The following is a 23,188-nucleotide window of genomic DNA, read 5'->3' on the forward strand; positions in this document are numbered from 1 at the left end:
GGGCCGAATGACCTACTCTTGCCTCTAAGTCCTATTTCCCTGGAACACCCCAGCTCCAATGTAACCACCAGTCTGTCATCCCTATAACCATTCTTGTAAATCTTTTCCACACCCTCTCCAAAGCCTTCACTTTCCTAAAGTGCTAATTTTCTTTTATTAATTTACATTTAAATTAATTTCAATTTATTTAATTTGTTTTTAATTTTAAAAGATGAATCTGTGTTTTAGATAGAAGCCTGTTGATGGATTACGTGCCTATCTAAGTCTGGTGCAGTGAGCATCATACTTTAGATTCCACAATCACTCCCCCTGCACCGTCTCAGAGGCCACCTTCTCGAGTTATTTACAAGTTCCTTATTCGTTTGTCTGGTAACTAAGCCTATAATAGGACCATTTGTTCTATTCACATCAGGCGTAAACCATTCAACGGTGTCCAAAAACCAAACCTTTATCAACTTCAGCAAAGGGAAGCATTTTCCAGGAAAGGCTAGCCTTTGAAAATCGCTTTCCTTCCAAACCATCCGCGTTCATTTCATTCCGCAAATTTCCACCTGAAAATGGTATTTGCATAGTTGTCACGCTAAAGTCACGACGAAGCTTTGGAAAGGCGGATATAAAACAACTTTGACTTCGTTCCAGCCTGTTCCTCTCAGCGAGTTGCTATCAGCTTACCTCCTAGTAAAGAAAAGTTACCTCTTGTTCAGTCTTGGAGCTTCTAATCTACTTGGCTGAGGTAAGATGTTTCTGATTGTCTTGTTTTCAAGGTAGTTTTTTTTTTTTCTCTGTAATGAATTGTGCGCCAACTGTCTCCAAAAATACAGACATAGCGGTGGCAAAAACAAGTGAGATCGCCCTCACCAAGCAGGCTGAAGGGCGGGGATGAGCCTCCCAGTTGAGTTTTAGAAAAATTGGCAAGAGGAACTTCAGCTTTGGATCGAGTTAATTATTCAGTATCAAATGGTTTGAAAGTATTACAAAGACCTAGTTGGATTGAGGATGTTTAGCAACATATTTTCGAAGGTCCTATATGAAGTAGATTTTAAAACCAGGGTTTGTTACACAGTGACGTGTGTGTGTGTGAGAGAGAGAAATGTCTCCTTGACAATAGTTCCCCGCTGAATGCCAGTTAACAAAACCCAAATGCTAACTGTATCCTAGAGTTACCACTCCGGCTAACAATATATATCCTTTTTTTTAAAAATTCAGCTGTAAATTTAGAAGCTGAAGATTGGTGGGAGGATTAGAGGGGATATGAAGAAGCATTTTTTTTATCCAGAGGGTGGTCGGGGATGTGGAACTCATTACCTCAAAGGGTGGTAGAGGCAGAAGTTGTCAGCACACTTAGGAAGTATTTGGATGTGGGCTTGAAGGATCGTGGCCTGAAGGGCTATAGGCCCAAGTGCAGGAAGGTAGGATTAGGCTAAGAAGCTCTTTGTTAGCCAGCACGGACACAATGGCCCAAATGGCCTCCTTCTGTGTCGCAAATGTTTTCTAAGATGCTGAATCGCAAAGAGGGAATGCTGGAACTACTTAGCAAGTCGGTGCAGCCTCTGTGGGGAGAGAAAAATGAAGGAACAATTTTTAAGGCAGAGGTAGCCTCCTTCAGCCTGGCCAATCCCACCTGAGGAACACCTCGCAGGGCACATCTGAGTTGTGGCCCTTGAGTCGCAAGGCACTTGGCCCAAGCAACCAGGGCTCACCCCCTTGGCCAGATCCTGCCTCATTGACATTTGGCTTTCACACTGCAACACCTCTGAGGTCCACAGGAGGGGGAGGGGTAGGGAGGGGATGGGCAGCTCTTACCTGTTCTGCAAAGTGACCCATGCCAGCTCAGTGCTCACCCGTCCCGATCGTTAAACTGCTCCCGGTACTGGACACGTGCACCTCACCACATAGTGGCTGCTGACCCTGGATGCCAACTACTCCCAGGCCTTTTTGGTGAGGGGTTGGTGGGGGGGGGTCTCCTCCTCCTCCTCCCCCTGCCCCTCCCGTCCCTGGGAACAAGGGTTCCTCTCCTCGCTGCCACCTCCTCCAGGGAGGCAGCGAGGCACTCATCTGAGAGAGACGGGTCTTACTACCCTGCCGTGTCTACCCGCTATGGTCTCCCTGCACAAGACTTCCATGTCCTTCAGTGGCAGCCTTCCAGGGGCTGCTGAGGCTGCATTTGAATCAGCCACCAGGTCGCCATTGGACCCGGCGGACATTAAGCTGCTGCCCCAGCCCGCCCCTTCGTGCTCATTCACAGGCTGCGTATCACGCTAGGCTGGCCTTAATTGGCCCGCCCGTGTAAAGTTGTGGTGCCCTGCCGATCACGGGCGGTAGTCAGCTTCCCTACTGCCCCCGCCGAGCACTGCCACCACGCACAAGATTCTGCCCCATCTGATTCACAGACACTCTTTACGAAAGGAAATCTTGAATCATATGCGACTCCAGACCTACAGCACTGTAAACTGTCCTCCGAAAGGGCCTAGCAAGCCTCATGGTTGTCAAGAGAATGGCTCACTACCACCTTCCAAAGGGCAGTTAGGGGTGGGCAATAAAAGCTGGCCTTGCCAGCAATGCCCACGTCCCATGAATGAATTTAAAAAAGAACTTTCCAAATAAAGATTTACTTATTTTGAAGAATTATACAAAAATCTACTAAAGACATAAAGACTGAACAAAGAGCCACATGGATTGTTGCACTGGCTCCTTTCAACTTTAACACAAAAGCAAAACACTGCAGATGCTAGAAATTGGGGGGAGACAGTTGGATAGTGGTAATGTCACTGGGTTAGTAATCCAGCAGCCCAGGCTAATGCTCCTGGGTGGTGGGCTCAAAACTCATTGCGTTAGAATGTGGAATCTGGTGGAATTTGAATTAAATTAATAATTCAATTGAAAGCTAGTCTCAGTAATGGTGATCATGAAACTATCATTGATTGTTGTAAAAACCCATCTAGTTCACTAATGTCCTTTAGGGAAGGAAATCTGCCATCCTTACCTGGTCTGGCCTATATGTGACTCCAGATCTACAGCAATGTTGTTGATTCTTAACTGTCCTCTGAGGCCTAAAGCAGCAAGCCAGACACAGATATTGGCATTAACATAGACTAGAGCTTATCCTTCTAGTTACAGTCGCTCCCAACAATTTAGTTTTCTTCTTCCAATTTTGACAAGAAACCTAAGTGATCAACTGAGCTAGCATTATCGTAATCAGGGGGAAAATCCTCCACTGGTTGGCATCATACCTAGGACAAAGGAAGATGGTTGTGGTTGTTGAAGGTCAGTCATCTCAGTTCCAGGACATCATTGCAGGAGTTCCTCAGGGTAGGTCTTAGGCCCAACAATCTTCAGCTGCTTCATCAATAACCTTCCTTCCATCATAAGGTCAGAAGTGGGGATGTTTGCTAATGATTGCACAATGTTCAGCACCATTCACGACTCCTCAGATACTGAAGCAGTCCATGTCCAAATGCAGGAAGACCTGGACAATATCCAGGATTGGGCTGACAAGAGGCAAGTAACATTCGCGCCAGGCAATGACCATCTCCAACAAGAGAGAATCTAACTGTCACCCCTTGTCATTCAATGGCATTGCCATCACTGAATCCCCCACTACCAACATCCTGGGGGTTATCACTACCATCTAGAAGGATAAGGGCAGCAGGTAGATGGGAACACCACCACCTGGAAGTTCCCCTCCAAGCCACTCACCACCCTGACTTGGAAATATATCGGCCGTTCCTTCACTGTTGCTGGGTCAAAATCTTGAATCTCTAACAGCACTGTGGGTGTACCAACACCAAAAGGTCTGTGTGTGTTCAAGAAGGCAGCTCACCACCACTTTCTCAAGGGCAATTAGGGATGGGCAATAAATGCTGGCCTAGCCAGTGACGCCCACATCCCACATCCCGTAAATGAATTTTAAAAAATTTGAAGCTACATTGCTATTAATCCTACTAAAGGCTCTTCCACTGAACTCATATATTGGATTACATCCATCATCTAATAGGCTACCCCCACTCAGCTGCACCTTTTCCAAAGAAAAATCATTCTTAGGTGGCATAATAGCTTTGTTTGCCGATTCTTAAGTGTTATCCTTCATAGGAATCATACGGAAATTACAGCACAGAAAAGAGTCATTCAGCCCAAAAGGTACAATTCAGTGTTTATGCTACACATGAGCCACCTGCGTCTAATCAATCAGCCTATCCTTCTTATCCTTTCCCTCCCATGTACTTTTCTAACTTCCCCGTAAATACATCTGTGCTATTCACCCAATTGTATCCTGTAGCAGCAGACTCCACATTCCAATCACTCTTTATCAAGAAGTTTCCCCTGAATACCTTGCTGGGCTGATTGTTGACTCTCATATTTATGAGTCCTAGTTTTGGCATCCCCCAGTAGTAGAAATGTTTTCCCCAGATTTATTATCAAACTTTTTCAGAATTACACAGTTGCTTGAAGACCTACATCAGGCCACCCCTCCACATTCTCATTTTTTTTAAAAAAATAGGCCCCAGCCTGTTTAATCTTTCCAGTGAGGTATAACCTTTCACATCTGGCATCATTCTCGTATATCCTTTTTTCACATTCCCCAGTACCTCTAATAACATGGAGAGCAGAATTATGTACATTCGTCCATGTGAGTTCTAACCAAGGTGCTATACAAGTCGAATATAACTTCTCTAGTTTTCAATTTCATCCCTCTAGAAATGAACCCCGTGCTTTGTCTGCTATTTTTATGTCCTTATTAACCTGCATTGCTACTTTTGGTAACTGATTTGTCTGTACCCCTGGATCCCTCTGTTCCTGTACCTAATTTAGATTTGTTTTGCCTAAGGGGTATGCAGCCTCTTTAGTCTTCCTACCAAATGTTTGGGGGAGATGGTGGTGAAGTGGTAATATTGCTGGACCAGTAATCCAGAGATACCAGTCTAATTCTCTAAGGCACAGGTTCAAATCCCACAACAGCAGCTGGCAGAATTTGAATTCAATTAATAAAATCAAGCTACTTTCAGTAATGCTGACCCTGAAACTATCATTGATTGTCATAAAGACACAAATGGTTCACTGGCACACCTTTAAGGAAGGAACCTGGTTTGGCCTACATCTAACTCCAGATCTGTAGCAATGTGGTTGACTTAAACAGTCTAGCAAGATACTCAGTTCAAGAGCAATTAGGGATGCTAGCTGTATCAGTGACATGTATGCATCATGAATGAAAAAAAGCTCCTGCTTATCTATATTTGCCAATTATACATACATTCTACAAGTTTATTAATGCTGTTATCCTGTATTTGTTGTCAGGCTTCCTTATTGTTAACTATAGCTTCTCATTTCATATCACCTGCAACTTTTGAAATTGTACTTCCAATTCCTGAGTCCAATTGTTTATGTAAATAATGGACAACAGTGGTTCGAGCATTAATCCTTGTAGAACACCACTTCCCATCTTCCACTGTCTGAGTAACCCTCTTAACCGCTACTCTTCATTTTCTGTTTTATAACCAGCTTGTTATCTATCCCGTCATTTGTCGCCTTGTTCCACATGTTCCTACCTTAGTCATAAGTCCGGCCTGCAGTACCTTTATTGAAGATCTATTGAAAATACAAATATGTTACATCTACTAGGTTACCCTTTTTTTATTTTGTGGAAGAATTCAATGAGCTTGGGCAAGTATGCTCTTCCCTTTCAAAATGTGCTTTACTCTTTATTATAGTTTCAGTTTCTAGATGTCTTTCCATTACATCTGAGTAAAGATTCTACTATCTTTCCTGGTACAATCCACAGAATATTTGCAACTGTTTGTCCTATAATCCTGTGAAGTATGACACTAATTAATAGCATTGCCAATCAAAGCATTTCAGCTTGACTGTATCCAATAAGTTGTGCAGTTTCACTCTGGACTTATAACATCTTCAATTGTCATTCTCAGGCATACGCAAAGGGCAACAAAGATGACCTTTTATGATGGCATTTACCCCTTCTATCCAACTTCAAGGACACCAGTAGTGTTCAACCCCGCCCAAATTGTGATCATTCTTATATTTCTAGTCTTCCTAGTGGCCTTTCTCATTATACTCGTCGGCTTCCGGGGAATAGAAGTGAGTACCTGTTTTATTTGGGGGTTTCATCCAGTGCATAGAAAACACCCAAGAATGATTTCGCAAGAGTAATTTTAATGAAGGGGATGAGGTGGGTTCTCATCTTCGGAGCAGAGAAGGTTAAAGGGAGTTTTAAGATTATGAGGGGCTTTGATAGAGTAAATAAGAAGAAACGAAAACAGAATTACCTGGAAAAACTCAGCAGGTCTGGCAGCATCGGCGGAGAAGAAAAGAGTTGACGTTTCGAGTCCTCATGACTCTGAAATAAGAAGAAACTGTTTCCACTGGCAGCGAGTTTAGTTACCAGAAGACATGGTTTTAAGATAATTGGCCAAGGAACCAGAGGGAAGATGAGGAGAATTTTTTTTAACGTCGTGACTTCTTATGATCTGGAATGCACTGCTTGACTTCCAGTGCAGTGGAAGGAGATTCATTAGTAACTTTCAAAAGGGAATTAAATATATACATGAAATGGAGTAAAAAAAATTGCAGTGTACAGGGAAAGAGCAGGGGAGTAGGCTAATTGGATAGCTCTTTCAAAAAGCCTGTAAAGCTATGATGGGCCAAATGGCCTCCTTCTGTGCTGTATGATTCCATTTAATGCCTAAATACACCCAGCCGACATTAGCAGAGATACCAAATATATTTTCAACATCTTCTGGGAGAATTGAGGAATGATTTTTCTGCTTAACAATATTATTATTTTCTTCACTGGCTCAAATATGCCCTTTGAATCCTGAACCACAGAAAAACCTCATTCTCACTGCAGACTGCATTCTAGTGCTCAAATCTCCAGTGTTAGGGAGGGGTTGGCCTGACCTTTGTGAGTGGGTTGTGGGTGGGGAGTTGCAGAATGATTCTGTCTGACTCTGACTCTGTTTACAGATAATAGAGGAATTTCAAGGACCGCGCTTGTATCCAACTCAAAGGAATTTGTTCCTCTGTCTCCCTGTTTGAACCATTTTTTTTTAAAAGAGGGTGATTTGTCCAAAGGAGAATAGGGGAACAATTCTTCCACAAAGTCTTCTCGCTGCAGATCTACATTTACCTTGAACTCTACTTTATTCTTTCAAGGAGTGAAGGTGTCGCTGGCTGGGCCAGCATTTATTGACCATCCCTAGTTGCCCTTGAGAAAGTGGTGGTGAGCTACCTTCTTGAGCCGCTGCAGCCCCTGTGGTATAGTTACATCCACAGCGCTGTTAGGGAGGGAGTTCCAGGATTTTGACCCAGTGACAGTGAAGGAACGGCCAATATATTTCCAGGTCAGGATGGAGAGTGGCTTGGAGGGGAACTTCCAGGGGGTGGTGTTCCCAAGCATCTGCTGCCCTTGTCCTTCTAGGTAGTAGAGGTCACGGGTTTGATAGGTGTTGTTGATGGATCCTGGGTGAGTTGCTGCAGTACATCTTGTAGATGGTACACACTGCTGCCACTGTGCGTCGGTGGTGGAGGGAGTGAATGTTTAAGGTGGTGGATGGGGTGCTTTGTCCTGAATGGTGTTGAGCTGCTTGAGTGTTGTTGGAGCTGCACTCATCCATGCAAGTGAGGAGTATTCCATCACACTCTTGACTTGTAACGATGGTGGACAGGCTTTGGGGAGTCAGGAGGTGAGTTACTCGTCGCAGGATTCCTAGCCTCTGGCCTGCTCTTGATAGACCAGGATAGGCCAGTTCAGTTTCTGGTCAATGGTAACCCTCAGGATGTCCTGGAGCTGAGATAATCGACCTCCCACAACCACAGCCATCTTCCTTTGTGCTAGGTATGACTCCAACCGGCGGGGAGTTTTCCCCCTGATTCCCATCGACTTCAGTTTTGCTCAGGCTTCTTGATGCCAAACTCAGTCAAATGCTGCCTTGACATCAAGACAGTCGCTCTCACCTCACTTCTTGAGTTCAGCTCTTTTATCCATGTTTGGACAAAGGCTGTAATGGGGTCAGGAGTTGAGTGTACAATAGCTACTGTACAATAGCAACTGAAGCATTACGTGCGATTCCCTTTGATTGGTATTTAAGAAACGGCATTAAGCTGGTCAACGGATTATAAGTATTCATTTACTGCAATACTCAGAAGCAGTTCAGTTGGAGTTATACCTACGTGGTGCGAGATGTGCCACTTTCCAATTCAAGCTGTTCTACCTTTGTTTGATCAGTCTACATAAAATGTAAACCCAGGCTCACTGCTTTTTTGGCCTCATGGATGAGTATACGGGTAATAAGAATATATGACACGTGGAACTCGGTAGATATGATAAGTTTATTTCTCTGATATTACCCAGTGCAATTTCACAATAGTTGTATTGTGACAGTCGGTTCAACCTGTTCCCTGGGCTGAATGTAGAGTGGCTGAAATACTGGTGTGGTACAGCACTGGGGATATCTCTTTGCTATTGGATAACAGCTTTGTATTATAACATGTGATCATTTTCCAGAAACTCCACTGGTTTCTGAGGGTCAGCCTGAGCCTCTTCATTGGTGCTGTTATCGTTGGTAAGTAGTGTCAGATTATTAAGGGCACTTTATTTGCTCAAAGGGATACAGTTCAGTGAGGGCCTGACACTGCAGTAATGGCTACACCATTCAGTGTTAACTTGGCCAGCATTTTGCTATAGTCAGAGCAGCAGTGAGCAACAATTTAATGTTGGAAATGAAAAAGAACCTCTGTTTGAGAGCAGACCACTAAAGGCTGCCAGTTAAGTGAAGTAGGAAGTCGTTATTCTGGTGTTAGGATCCTTAATACATGAAAGGGGTGGGTGCCTGTGACATTAACACTGTCCCCTAAATGTCCAACCTGTTCAGGAATGTTAATGCAAATGGGGCTTAGGATTTTAAAGTGTTTTTTTTTGATTACCACTGTCTTAATGATGTTTGATCCGCTAGAGAACCGGAAATAATCCTTCAACTCCAGTAAAGGTAGCATTGATGGCTTTTTCTCAAGTTATCTTCTCTCTTTGAACCGGTTGGGGGGGTGGTGGTGCAGACACAAGAAATTCACCCCCTTTCCTGTATATTTATAAAAGAAAGTGTAGTGAACCCAGTGGACCCGGGAGCTACCTGACTTCCATCCTGCTCTTACTCCTTCAAGCCCAGGAGTTTCACGATGTCTGTGTCTAGACTTGAATGGTAGATATTAGAGTATTTCCCTCCCTACCTAAATTTTAACAATTCTTTGGTTGGCATTCAAAAACAAAATGCAGACCAGGAGAGAAGCTTGCAAATGTTGTAGAAAACTGAAACAGAAGGCACGGTATAATGGGGCAAATGCTGCCTGCCTTGTGTGCTGTGTGAATTTATGATCCAAGGGCAGTTTCATTATCAGAATTTAAAAAGAGTGAAAATTGTTAATTTGTCTTTAATTATATGCAGGCACGGTGTGGGGGGCATTAATTGGGGCTTTACTTGAGCAGATATTACAAGGCACTTACTGAAACTGGGTGGGATTGAGTTAGGAGATATATGCTTGTGATACTTCACTCTAAATAAATATAAGACTGAATAAAGGTTAGCCCCTGTATCGACCGTCACTGACTGGCTTTCATCAGCAACAAGGGTTTATATTGCATTGTGTAACTGTACAAACAAGATGCAGGCATATGAACCATTAGCCCTGAAGAGGTCAAACTTTTAAATTATATAACATCTCGAAAATTATAGAAGTAAATTCAAAGCTACAGGAGAAGTGTCCCTGTGGGAAGCTATTCAGCCTAATATTTAACCACCTATTCTTCCCACAATAAAACAAAGCAAAAATAACAACCGCACCCAGACAATGCACCTGTCACAGCTTGCTGAGGCAATGTGAGTTGCCAGGAGATGGCAGTAGTAAAGCCAACGCCTCATTGGATTGGACAATTCAGTAGTGGTTAATTATTGTACAAGGGTCATGGATTATTATGGCAAACTATGAAACAATGTAACTTCATCTGAAACAGATGGAAATGGTTTTGTACTCCAAAGAGTTACAAAAGTAATTGGCTTGGCCTAAATAGCCAAGTGGTTATGGTACGGGGCTTATAACCCCAAGATCAAGAGTTCAAATCTCACAATGGCAAACTATGAAACAATGTAACTTCATCTGAAACAGATGGTAAAGGGTTTGTACTCAAAAGAGTTAATACTCTGTCAGGGCCCATCCCAAGCAGGAATTGGTTGGAACCAGTTAAGTTTAAACCAGACTCTGACCATGAAGTGAAACACAGGAAACTAGAGGCTGCCATGCTTGGCCTAAATAGCCAAGTGGTTATGGTACTGGGTTTGTAACCCCAAGATCAAGAGTTCAAATCTCACAATGGCAAACTATGAAACAATGTAACTTCATCTGAAACAGATGGAAACAGGTTTACTCAAAAGAGTATCAAGAGTTCAAATCTCACAATGTAACTTCATCTGAATAAACAGATGGAAACGGGTTTGTACTCGAAAGAGTTACATCTTCGCGTCACGCGTCTGTGAGTGTCCAGGTTGCAGCCGATGCCATCCAAGACCTAAGAACGGTCGTGCTCGGACCTGATGTTATTTGGCTTGGCCTAAATAGCCAAGTGGTTATGGTACTGGGTTTGTAACCCCAAGATCAAGAGTTCAAATCTCACATTGGGAAACAATGTAACTTCATCTGAAACAGATGGAAATGTGTTTGTACTCGAAAGAGTTACAGCAAACTGAAAGGCTTGGCTTAAATAGCCAAGTGGTTATGATACTGGGTTTGTAACCCTAAGATCAAGAGTCCAAATCTCACAATGGCAAACTATGAAACAATGTAACTTCATCTGAATAGGAACAGATGGAAACGGGTTTGTACTTGAAAGAGTTACCCTGCCACTAGAAAGGCTGTTTTGGCTTGGCCTAAATAGCCAAGTGGTTATGGTACTGGGTTTGTAACCCCAAGATCAAGAGTTCAAATCTCACAATGGCAAACAATGTAACTTCATCTGAATAGGAACAGATGGAAATGTGTTTGTGCTATTTAAAAGATTTAAAAGATTATCAAGAGTTCAAATCTCACAATGGCAAACTATGAAACAATGTAACATCATCTGAACAGGAACAGATGGAAACGTGTTTGTACTCGAAAGAGTTACACCACTTTTGGCTTGGCCCAAATAGCCAAGTGGTTATGGTACTGGGCTTGTAACCCCAAGATCAAGAGTTCAAATCTCACAATGGCGAAACAATGTAACTTCATCTGAAACAGATGGAAATGTGTTTGTACTCAAAAGAGTTACAGCAAACTGAAGTGGTTACAGGCAACTGGATTATTTAGCTTTAGAACTGATCTGCGGGAAGATAATTGGCAAAGTCAGTATCCACAAAGACTTTTTCTATGAGCCAAGGAATTACATACCTAAACAAATAAATTTCAGTTTATATAAACATGTACACACTGGAAGAATGACTCAGGGACACAGTTGCTCATTGATTGTCGCTGACTGTGTATGAAGCTGAGCGATCCAAAATTTACTAATATGTCCAATCAAAGTCTGAATGACTCCACAACATAAACATGACAATTGATTTACAATACAGGTCTAAATCAGGAAGTTGAGCTTAGTTTATGATACTGGGCCAGATTGTTTGGGCATAGTTGGTTGTGATGGAAAGGAAGGAGGACATTCAAAGCATGTCTTCACATTTGGCGAAGAGTAAGTCGAACAATATCCTCTTATTTCTCTTTCAGCTGTGAATTTCACCAATGACTGGGAGAGAGGGTACACCACAGTGAACACAACATATAAGTCCTTCAGTAATGAGAATGTCAAGGCAGAAGTTGGGATTCACATTGGGTTCAAAGGAGTAAATATAACCCTGAGAGGTAGGGCTTTCGGTTTTCTCCCTCCTCCCCTGTTTGCGGTGTGTGATAGTGCAATGGCTGCAGTGTGGGACTGTGTATCCCCCAAGTTGAAATCCTGCCGTGGTAAATTGTGCCATTGAATTCAATAAATCTGCTGATTTGTGGCTTGGCACCAAGAAAAGAGGAAAACGGTTATGGAAGCTGCCAGGCGGTTGCAAGAACCCAACTGGTTCACTACTGCTTAACTGGAAAGGAGCCAGTATAGGTGACCAGCTGCCACCTCAGCCCAGCTAGTGATGGTCATAAATTTGGCCTTGCCACTATTGTCCATATTCCAAAAACAAATATATTTAAAAATATTTGGACTTCCCTTTGCATCTGAGCTAATCTCCAGGATCTCATTATCTCCCATCTCCCATTCTCTCAACTTAAAGGAGGGAAACCATGGTGTAATGGTAACACTACTGGACCAGTAACCCACAGGTCCAGGCTAACACCCTGGAGACCCAAATCCCACCCCGGCAGCTGATGGAATTTAAGTTCAATTAATAAAATCTTGAATTAAAAGCTAGCCTCAGCAATGGTGACTCTCTGGTTCACTAATTCCCTTTAGGGAAGGAAATCTGCCATCCTTATCTGGCCTACATGTGACTCCAGACCCACAGAAATGTGGTCGACTCTTAACTGTCCTTTGAAATGGTGTGGCAAGCCACTCAGTTCAAGGGCAATTGAGGACCATGCCCACATCCCATGAAAGAATGAAGAGAAAAAATCATGAATTATGCTCAATTATTGAACATGTTTAAGTTGCAAATATATAAATGAAGGATAAGGTTCACAGTGATGTAAGCTGTCAATAGGCTTGTGTTCCATAGCATGTATTAGATCATGAAACATCTCAAACCATCTGTTTATTGGTTGCAAGTCAAAACCCTCAATGGAAGCAGGGAAAATACTACAATGAAAAACTCATGAGCCATGTAATGATGTGTCCACAGGACTCCCTGAGAATCAACTGAATGAAATAATCAACTACAATGAAGAGTTTCTATGGATGTTTGGCCTGGACTATGAAAGCCAGTATCGCAAAGGGCTAGAGAGGGGCCTTCCGAACCCAATCCTGTACATAGCAGAGAAATTTACTCCCAGCAGTCCATGTGGTGTTTATTCACAGCACAGGGTCTCTGGCCAATACGCCTCAGCCACAATGTGGTAAGTTATAGAACAAAGAATCGCTGTGTTAAGGGAAAAATGCTGCTACATCTTAGGGCCTCCAAACTCAACCTTTTTTTTCTGAAAACCCCATAGTCAACAATATATTGGCCCACTTGGTGGTGGAGTAAGAACCATTGCCATGGGTTTTACTGGTTTCTGGCCTAGAAGCCAATTGAACTTGGGGCCTTAGACTGCATTTGGAATACTGTGAACTATTTTGGTCCCCTTATTTAAGGGGAGATATACTGGCATTGGGGGCAGTCCAGAGGAGGTTCACGAGGTCAATCCTGGGTATGAAGGGATTTTCTTCTGAGGAGACGTTGAGTAGGTTGGGCCTGTACTCATTGGAGTTTAGAAGAATGAGAGGCGACCTTATTGAAACATATTCTTAGGGGGCTTGACAGGGTAGATGCTGAGAGATTCTAGGACCAGAGAGCATAATCTCAGAGTAAGGGGTTGCCCATTTAAAACAGAGATGAGGAGGAATTTCTTCTCGGGGGTAGTGAATCCATGGAATTCTTTACCGCAGAGGGCTGTAGAGGCTGGGTCGTTAAGTATATTCAAGGCTGAGAGAGACAGATTTTTAATCAGTAAGGGAATCAAGGGTTATGGGGAAAAGGCAGGAAAGTGGAGTTGAGGATTATCAGATCAGACATGATCTCATTGAATGGCAGAGCACTCCATGGGCTGAATGGCCTGCTTCTGCTCCTACGTCTTATGGCCTTATGTTTCCCCTTGCGGGAGAGTCTGGAACTAGGGGACACAGTTTAAAAATCAGGGCTCTCCCATTTAGGACTCAGGAGAATTTTTTTTCCCTGAGGGTCATTGGAATTCCCTTCCCCTGGAATTCTCTTCCCCAGAGAGGATCGGAGGCTGGGTCATTGAATATATTCACGGCGTAGGGGGAGCAGACAGGCAGGCGGAGTTCAGGCCACAGTCTGATCAGCCATGATCTTTTCAAATGGCAGAGAAGGCTGGAAGGGCTGAATGGCCTACTGCTGCTCCTAATTCTTGTGTTTTTGTGACACAAATGTGAAGTTGATAATGCAAAAGCATCATTCAATCATCAGCTGGTTAGAATGTTGCACAAAATTTTACAGCATGGAGCAAGGCCACTGGGCCTGGCCAGCAGGTCTTATTTTAGCACTCAGAGGTGTTGCTGGGTAATTGCGCCCTTCACATTAGTGTTTGCTTCTTCTCTGGAATTAGATGTAAATTATAAAAGTTCCCCCCCACACCGCCAGTGACTCAGCGAGTTTATCTAAGGTGCGGTCAGGCTGTGCGCAAGAACTGGCTGCCACATATATAGAATCCACTGCGCACAACAGCAATTCATTGCAGAGCTGGGCTCTGCTCTGATCAGGCATTCCTTGTGAGGAATGGTGCCACAAAGAGCACTGATCTGCAGCCCCTTGATAGTCTGTCCAGTTTATTGTTGTAAATGGACGACCCAAGCCTGCCAGCCTTCGATTTTGGGATCAGTGCTCCTGGCAAGCACGGGAACACCCTATCAAAGAATCAACCCTTGCAATGTGAAGCTCTAGGAGACATTTCAATATGATGCAGAACTGTGCAAATGTGAGTCTTAATACATCGCTTTTGGTAATAATTAATACTTGCTGTGGAGATGGATGTTCTCCACTGTTAAATTTAAAGCTGTTTACACTCCTGTGCCATGTAGGAGCATAGGAATGGAGGAGGCCAGTCGGCCCCTTGAGCCTTTTCTATCATTCAGTTAGGTCTGTATCTCAAACCATTTCTTGGCCTTGCTTCCCTGTCATTCTTACCCAACAAAATCTGTGCTGAAAGCTTCAATTATCCCACAGCATCCACAGCTATTTTAGAGAGAGAGTGCCAGATTTCTACCCTTTGTGCGAAGAAGCGTTTCCTAATTTCACCCCCCCCCGAATATCCAGGTTCTCACGAGGTTGTGTCCCCTCGATCTGACTTCCCTACCAGAGGAAATAGTTTGTGTCCACCATGTTGTATCGGTTATCATTTTAAATGCTTTGATCTGATCACCCTTCAATCCTCTATAATCAGGAATACAAGCCTAGTCTATGCAACCTAATTTAACTCATCTGTACAAAGATTTTAAAGATTGAGGAAGTGACTTTATATTTTCCTTCTTGCTCACCAGGGTGGCTCTCTGTGGTTGGATGCTTTCTAACATCCTTCTGTGGCTGCTGGTCTTTTTATATGGAGGATACATGATACTGGTGACTGGCTTATTCATGATCTTCTCATTGATCTCATTTGGTACCACAAGGAATACTCCACTCTGCACCATCCAGTTTGATGATATGACTTTGAAGACTTATCTTGGGCCATCCTTTTGGCTAACCTTAGCAACAGGTAGGTAACCAGGTACAGCCATTCTTGGGGATGGGTCCAAGGGGGATGTCGATTCATTTCACCCTACTGTAGACCAATTCAATGGTGAAACCAATAACTCAAACAATTTTAATAATCAAGTACAATTAGTTACACAGTGGCAATGCAGTGTAAGATGGCTCTTATCCCCAAATCCTTTGGAGAGCAGATGACTACAAAGTGTTAAAGCTGTCTGACCCATTGTGCTGACTGCTGCTCTTCATTCCTTTTAAGATAGTTGCTGATATACCCATGAAGCATCCATTTGACCAGGATATGAGCCAATCACAGCGGCTCTGTGACCTCTATTCTCCATAAATGTTCATGTTTACCAAAATAAATTTAGAAAATGCTGGAAACACTCAGCAGGTCTGACAGCATCTATGGAGAGATGATGTCTCAGGCTGATGATTTTTCGTCAGAACTTGAAAAAGCTAGAGTTTCAACAGCTTGTATGGAAGTGCAGAGCCAGGGAAAAGGGTGGGGAGTAGGGTGGGAGGGGGGTGGGGTGAATAGTAGGGCAGACATGAGTAAGCTAGCATATCTACTGTAATTTGATCATCTCACACGCACACACACACATACATATATATATAAACACACACATATACACACACATATATACATATATATACACATATATACATACATGCATACATACACACACATATATACATACACGCATATATATACATACAGCATACATACACACACATATATATACATACAAGCATACATACACACATATATACATACACACATACATACACACATATATACATACACACATACATACACACATATATACATACACACGCATACATACACACGCATACATACACATGCATACATACACACGCATACATACACACGCATATACATACACACGCATATACATACACACATATACATATATATACATACATATACACACATATATACATACACGCATACATACACACATATATACATATACGTATACATACACACGCATACACACACTCACGAATACACACACTCACGCATACATACACACACGCATATATACACACACGCATACACACACTCACGCATACACACACTCACTCATACACACACTCACGCAGACACACACACGCATATATACACACACGCATATATACACACACGCATATATACACACACACGCATATATACACACATATATACATACACGCATATATACATACACACATATATACTTACACACATATATACATATACATATGCATACACACACTCATGCATACACACACTGACGCATACACACACTCAAGCATACACACACACGCATGCACACACACACACGCATACACACACCCATGCATACATACACCCATGCATACATACATCCACGCATACATATACACCCACGCGTACATACACACCCACGCATATATACACACACGCATATATACACACACACATATATACAAACACACGCATATATACACACACACGCAAATATACAGACATATATACGTACACACACATATATACAGACATATATACAGGCACACATATATACAGACATATATACAGACACACATATATACACACGTGTAGGCATACACACACATATATACACACGTGTAGGCATACACACATATATGTACACATGTAGGCATACACACACACACATATATATACACATGTATACATACACACATACATACAAACTCATATATACATACATGTACATATATACATACATGTACGTATATACATGTACATGTATACATACACGTACGTATATACATGTACATGTACATACATACACATATATACATGTACACATATATACATATACACACACATATATGCATATACACATATATACACACATGTACACACACATATATACATATATATATATACACATATATACACATATACACACACATATATATACACACATATACACATATATATATATATACACACATATATACATAAACATGCACACACATATATGCATATACACGCACACATATATATACATATATACACACGCACACATATATATACGAACACACACATATATACACACACATATATACACACATATATATACATATACACACACCCATATATATATATATATACATATACACATATATATACATATACACATACACATATATATACATATATACACACACATACAAATACACACACACATATTATACACACAATCATATATATACACATACACACACACATACACACACATATATATACGCATACGCACACGCGCACACACATGCACACATACACACACACACACACACATATACATATACACACACACACACACACACACACATATACACATACACACACACACACACATACTCATACACATATACATACACACACTCTCTTCCATCCCACTTGGAACTAGGTGGGGTCACTCTGTGAAATTCCTCTTCAGCCTCTCTAGGTGATCGGAATGAGGCCAGGAGATCACTCAGGTGCTGAATGATGCTGTGCGCTACCTACCTTTTGTGTACAGTGAAGTCCTCCTCAGCCAGGAATGGGCCTACAGGCACTTGGCAGGAGGAAATCAGTGAATCGGAGTCAACCGCGAAAGCCAGCAGCCTATTACAGACCCGGCTATTCCTTGGGTAAAGGACCACCTCTGGACATCTAACCTAGATCCATAATTTCAGATTGTGACTTCTAGTCTTCTCTGGAACAAACTTCCAACTCAAATGGGTGGGATTTTCTGGCCCCGCCCACCACCAGGATCTTCTGGTCCTGCCGAAAGTCAATGGACTTTTGGTTGGGCCACTGAATCTCCCGCGATGGGTCCCACCCTATCCCCTTCAGCATTTGATAACCTGTGATCAAGTCGCCTTCTAAGTCTATGCTTCTCTATAGTGTTAGAGTCTCAGCTCCTCGAGCCCAACTTGATTGAAAAAATAAAATTGCCTCCAACTGGGAATCAATCTCTACTGCAGCCTTTCCAATACTCCAATGGCACACACCATGTGAGGAGGTCAAAACAGGCGGGGCCAGTCAGGCTACATGGTCTCATCATAAAGAGTTGTTGATGCCAGTGGAACAGTATCCCAGCAAGAGCCAGTGCCTTAATAGATTTAAGAGATATGCTTTGAATCATAGAAACAGGTGTAGAGCATTCAACTCTCAAGCCTGTTCTGCCATTCAGTGCCTGATCTATGAACTAACTGCATACGCCTTTGGTTGACAATTTAAAATCTCAGGTTGATAAATACCAGTTGACACAATGTGGAATGCCATTTGCGGAAGAGAGTTCCAAACTTTTACCACCTTTTCCACGTAAATGTATTTCCTAACTCTACTCTGGAAAGATCTGCCTCTAAGTTTTAGGAGAAGCTGTCAGGTCCTAGACTCCCCGACTGAAACGCAACTGGGAGTTGATGATCTATGTCCCTTGGTTGGCAAATTCCCAAAGATGTTCAGAAACTCGGCTATATCCCCGTCTTGTGTGAAAAATCGCAGGACTCTGGGCCTTAAAGTAGTAGAAGTTTGCCAGCTGACCAGGGGTGAATGCGGAATGATCTGGGGTACAGGTTCAGAGATTTTGTTTTAAAAATGCTCCATTTTTAAGGGAGCCACTGAGGTTGACGTTCTGGGGGTAGGGGGAGGTGTGACAGGCCCTTCTCCCCTGCACCAAACCTACTGGAATTGCCACCGTCGCTGTACACACAGTGTTCTTATCTTATCTGATGGGTGTCCCAGATGTACCCCTGGTGCTGTGAGCACCCAACAATAATGGGATTGACCCCGACCCCATCTGGAGGGGCTGGCGACAGATGTGACAGAGTTGGTGCCTCACAGCATCTACGCTAATATACACCTCCCCCACCCCCCCCACCCCCCCCCCCCCCCCCCCCCACCACCCCGTGGAATTTGTAGTGGTGGGGTTACAAATGGAATGTGTCATTTAAAGACATGAAGCTTCAGAAGCTAAAGAAGTTTGACTTTCTCTTTTGTTTGTTTTGTTGTTGCAGCTTTGCTCTGTTTAATAACCGGGATATCCATCATAACCATGAGCATCTTTGCCCCGACAACCTTGGACAAAGTCTTTCTGGTAAATGCCAGCAACAATGAAGAAGAGAGCCATGAAACTAGCTTTTATAACCACACTTACGGAGACGATGAGAAAGTTTTTCAGAGTATGCCACTAGAGGTGAGTGCAGGAAACTGGAGACCCCGCCACAATCTTCCTGCTTTTGTAACTCTGGCCTCTTGTGCATCCCTGATTTGAATTGCTCCACCGTTGGTGGCTGAAAGTTCAGCTGCCTGGACCCTAAACTATGGAATCTGCACCCTAAACCTCTCCGTCCCTCTCTCATCCTTTAAGACGGTCCTTAAAACCTACTTCTTTGACCAAACTACACCAAAGTTTGGTTTCAGACTTTGTTTGATAACACTCCTGTGAAGCTCCTTGAGGCATTTCACTGCCTTAAAGGTGCTATATAAATATAAGTTGTTGCATTATGCATTCCCAACTTCACTGAGTCTGTCACAAGAAGGACTCCACCTCCACTACAGGATGGTCAGATTGTAAAGCCGAAGTTCCCAAGTTTTTCCACAGGCATAGTGACCCTTGGCCACCAGTTACGTGTCAGGAAACTGGCACACTTCCCTTAATTTTCTGCCCATTAATTTTGACCACATATACCATTACATCAGGGTACATGTGCCCTGGCCAAACTGTCACAACCACAATTCTCACGCCCCAGGACTCACCTTGCGATTAGTTCACACCTAAACCTTCAACAATGCCTGAAGCTGAAGAGTGCGTGATGCTCGATCCCGATCCCCAGCCTGCATTTTGGAAGCAGATGCTCACTAAGTCCTCTTCAAGAATATCACCTTAAACTGCCACCCACAGCAGGTGCATGGGAACACCATCACCTGCAAGCTCCCCACCAAGTTGGGCCACTGGGTCAAAATCCTGGAACTCCCTCCCTAACAGCACTGTGGGTGTACCTACACCACATGGACTGCAGCGGTTCAAGAAGGCAGCTCACCACCACCTTAAGGGCAATTAGGGAGGGGTAATAAATGCTGGCCCAGCCAGCGATGCCCACATCCCGTGAACAAATAAGACAAAAAAGTCACACAGCGCCTTGTCTTGGGTGTGTATCAGCCATTCCTTCATCACCACTGGGTCGAAACCCTGGGACTTACTGCACTGTGGGAGCACCTTCGCTGCACAGACTACAGCAGCTCATCACCACTTTCTCAAGGGCAGTTAGGGATGGGCAACAAATGCTGGCCTTGCCAGTGATGCTCATACTCCTAAAATGACTTTAAAAGAAAGTGCAAAACAAAACTCAACCAGCCCCAACAAAGAACGCTGGAAAAGGAATACCTTCACTCTACAACTGTGACGTGCTTGGTCAATAAGTGTGTTAATTTACTACATTTCTTTCCCAATTTCCACGCCCCCAACACTTCCTTTTCTTCCCCCCTCCCACCCTCACACTATATAGTATTTCCAAACATTTTCCACGTTAAATATTTTTGATCTTACACACAGCACAATTGAATTTTTGTTCCCTTCCTTTCCAGAGTTTAGAGAAGGCTGTATAAACGAGAGTAATCCTGCTGCATCCACTTATGACCAGCTCCCCACCAGAAAATGTTATGCTTTTTGCTTTCTCAAGAGCTTTTATACCACGTCTGTTCAAGTACCCTACAATTTCAAACGTTAGTCATTGCCGACTAGAAGCGGAAAAACACAATCTTTTTTTAGTTCATGTTTGTTCTTGTACTTTTGCACAAAGATATGACTGCTGCAGCACTCGGGAGGTGAGTAGTCTGCTCAGAAGAAATCAAATGTAAAGCAATTAAACCGGAGAAGACGGACACTTGTTGTTGGCTCATCTTAGATTCAGGAGGAATGTATCAAGTTGGGTGGTTGCATTTGGATGTGAATGAAATACACATCAATCTAATTAAATGGTCAAATTTTGCAGCGATTTTAAAAAAAAAGAATGGGGAAGGGGAATTCAGAGAAGAGCATCCCAATGGAGAACAGGACAGCGTTTTGTTTTTGAACCAGAGCTGCAGTGCAAGCTCGTGTTGCGCTGTGTTTAGATTGTGCAGGAATGGAGACTTGAGTTGAGTCCTACCTGTCTCTGCACTGACTGAGCCCCTTTCATATTGCTTAAGGAATCCTTACAGCACAGGCAGCAACCACAAGAAGTTTCAACCTCAGTATTGACTATATCCATACTCCAGAAACCCCTCCATTGTAGGATTCAGTGTTCTCACCTGGATCTCAAAAGTAGCACAGAATGTAATCTTTGAGGGAAATACTTTAGGGTCCTGCAGCCAGCAGAGTTCATAGTCCTTGACAAAAGAGAGGGGGAAAGGGCTAATAAACTTTGACCACAATTCAATTCAGATTAATAATATATTTTCTGCACTAACCTTAAATCTTGTGCCTTTGGAACAGGAACATTTATTGTTATGTATTTCACGGTTATTTTAGACATGTAACGTCGCATTTAATAGCTTAATGATCCACATAAATGAAGGCAAGCGATGGGGAGAGACGTGACTGTACGAATGCAACAGCTTTCTACTAATGCCTAGAACTTCCAACTCACTTTAACCTGTCCCCCGAACAATTCTGCCCAACTGCAGCAGTGTAAACAACAGAATTGAGGCACTGTCGAAGGCCGCCTGAACAGAGGTGTCATTATCCTTCTTAAAGGTACCTCTCCATTTGCTGGAGTTACTGGGGGCAGCAATGTTTTTTTTTATTCTCCACTGTTCTCAATCCTAACTCCTGCTTCCCGTAAACTAGTTCATGGGATCGTTCTTGTTGGCAAACAGCCTTGTGTAAATGACTAAGCATGTCCAGAACTGGGCACATCCCATTCTTGCCAGCTCTGCAGGAAGTTGGCAACAGTTGAGATACAGAATGGGTTTGACATGAAGCGAGGTGGAAAACATTATCAGTTCTGGCACATTGATTTGTTTGGAAAGAATATAATTTGCTTAAAACTCGTAGCAGGGATGAGTAATATCTTAGATATGTGCAACATGGAAGAAATAAGCAGCAGTAAGTTTTGCAGTTGGCAGATGAAAATTAATATTGTTTTCTGCTTGTGAATACATATACTTTAAAAGGATGTTTACTGTTTCTTAAAATGTTACTCTTGTTTAAAAAAAATGCCAACATAATTAAAGATCAAAGTGACCTACTTGCAATGACCGGTGTTTAAATGCTTTGGGTAGTGAACTGACCTACCATATATGGAGCAGATGACTGATATGACTCTGCAACAATTTTTAAAAATTTCCCTTGCTGTCAGCCATACAAGTTCCTGTGTGAAAAACATTGTTTTGCATCCAAAAGTCTTGAAGGAAGCGAGCATCTTTGCTCTCGAACTGATGTGACAACAGCAGATCATATGGGACCACGCTATCGCTTGAGCAGCTCATCATGAATTCCCAGGCGGTGACTAATGACCCAATTAGATTTAGGGCTCTGACTCTAAGCCTGCTGTCGAATGGACCTCTGATCTTATCTGCACTTATCACTTAACGTTGTCGGGTTTATTTAATCAAGAGGGAACCAAGATCATTAATGCCATTAGATCAAAAAGGAGTGTCTTTACTTATTGAGTAATGAGGTGTCGCAAAAAATGCAAAGGCCGCTTGGCCTTTTTGCCTGCCTGCCAACTGGGCAGTGAAAAATTAC

The 23,188-nt window shown here is 42.8% G+C and overlaps 1 protein-coding gene across 1 annotated transcript; it reads left to right on the forward strand.

Moving 5' to 3' along the window:
- The first annotated feature begins 355 nt into the window (after positions 1-355).
- Positions 356-22,688, forward strand: LOC121271924 (dual oxidase maturation factor 1-like). Its single transcript, XM_041178163.1, has 8 exons — positions 356-733; positions 5,922-6,090; positions 8,516-8,573; positions 11,758-11,892; positions 12,870-13,083; positions 15,227-15,441; positions 19,476-19,654; positions 21,046-22,688. The coding sequence occupies exons 2-8, from the start codon at positions 5,944-5,946 to the stop codon at positions 21,064-21,066; spliced, it is 969 nt and encodes a 322-aa protein (XP_041034097.1). The 5' UTR covers positions 356-733; positions 5,922-5,943; the 3' UTR covers positions 21,067-22,688.
- The last annotated feature ends 500 nt before the right edge of the window (positions 22,689-23,188 follow it).

Source organism: Carcharodon carcharias, chromosome 32 (assembly GCF_017639515.1).
Source record: "Carcharodon carcharias isolate sCarCar2 chromosome 32, sCarCar2.pri, whole genome shotgun sequence".
In the NCBI taxonomy this organism is placed as follows: Eukaryota; Metazoa; Chordata; class Chondrichthyes; order Lamniformes; family Lamnidae; genus Carcharodon; species Carcharodon carcharias.

Excerpts from the sequence above, each read along its gene's own strand:
- LOC121271924 (XM_041178163.1), top strand. The coding sequence starts at position 5,944 with ATGACCTTTTATGATGGCATTTACCCCTTCTATCCAACTTCAAGGACA. Across the intron at positions 6,091-8,515 it reads TCGGCTTCCGGGGAATAGAA|AAACTCCACTGGTTTCTGAG; the intron begins GTGAGTACCTGT and ends ATCATTTTCCAG. Across the intron at positions 11,893-12,869 it reads AGTAAATATAACCCTGAGAG|GACTCCCTGAGAATCAACTG; the intron begins GTAGGGCTTTCG and ends ATGTGTCCACAG.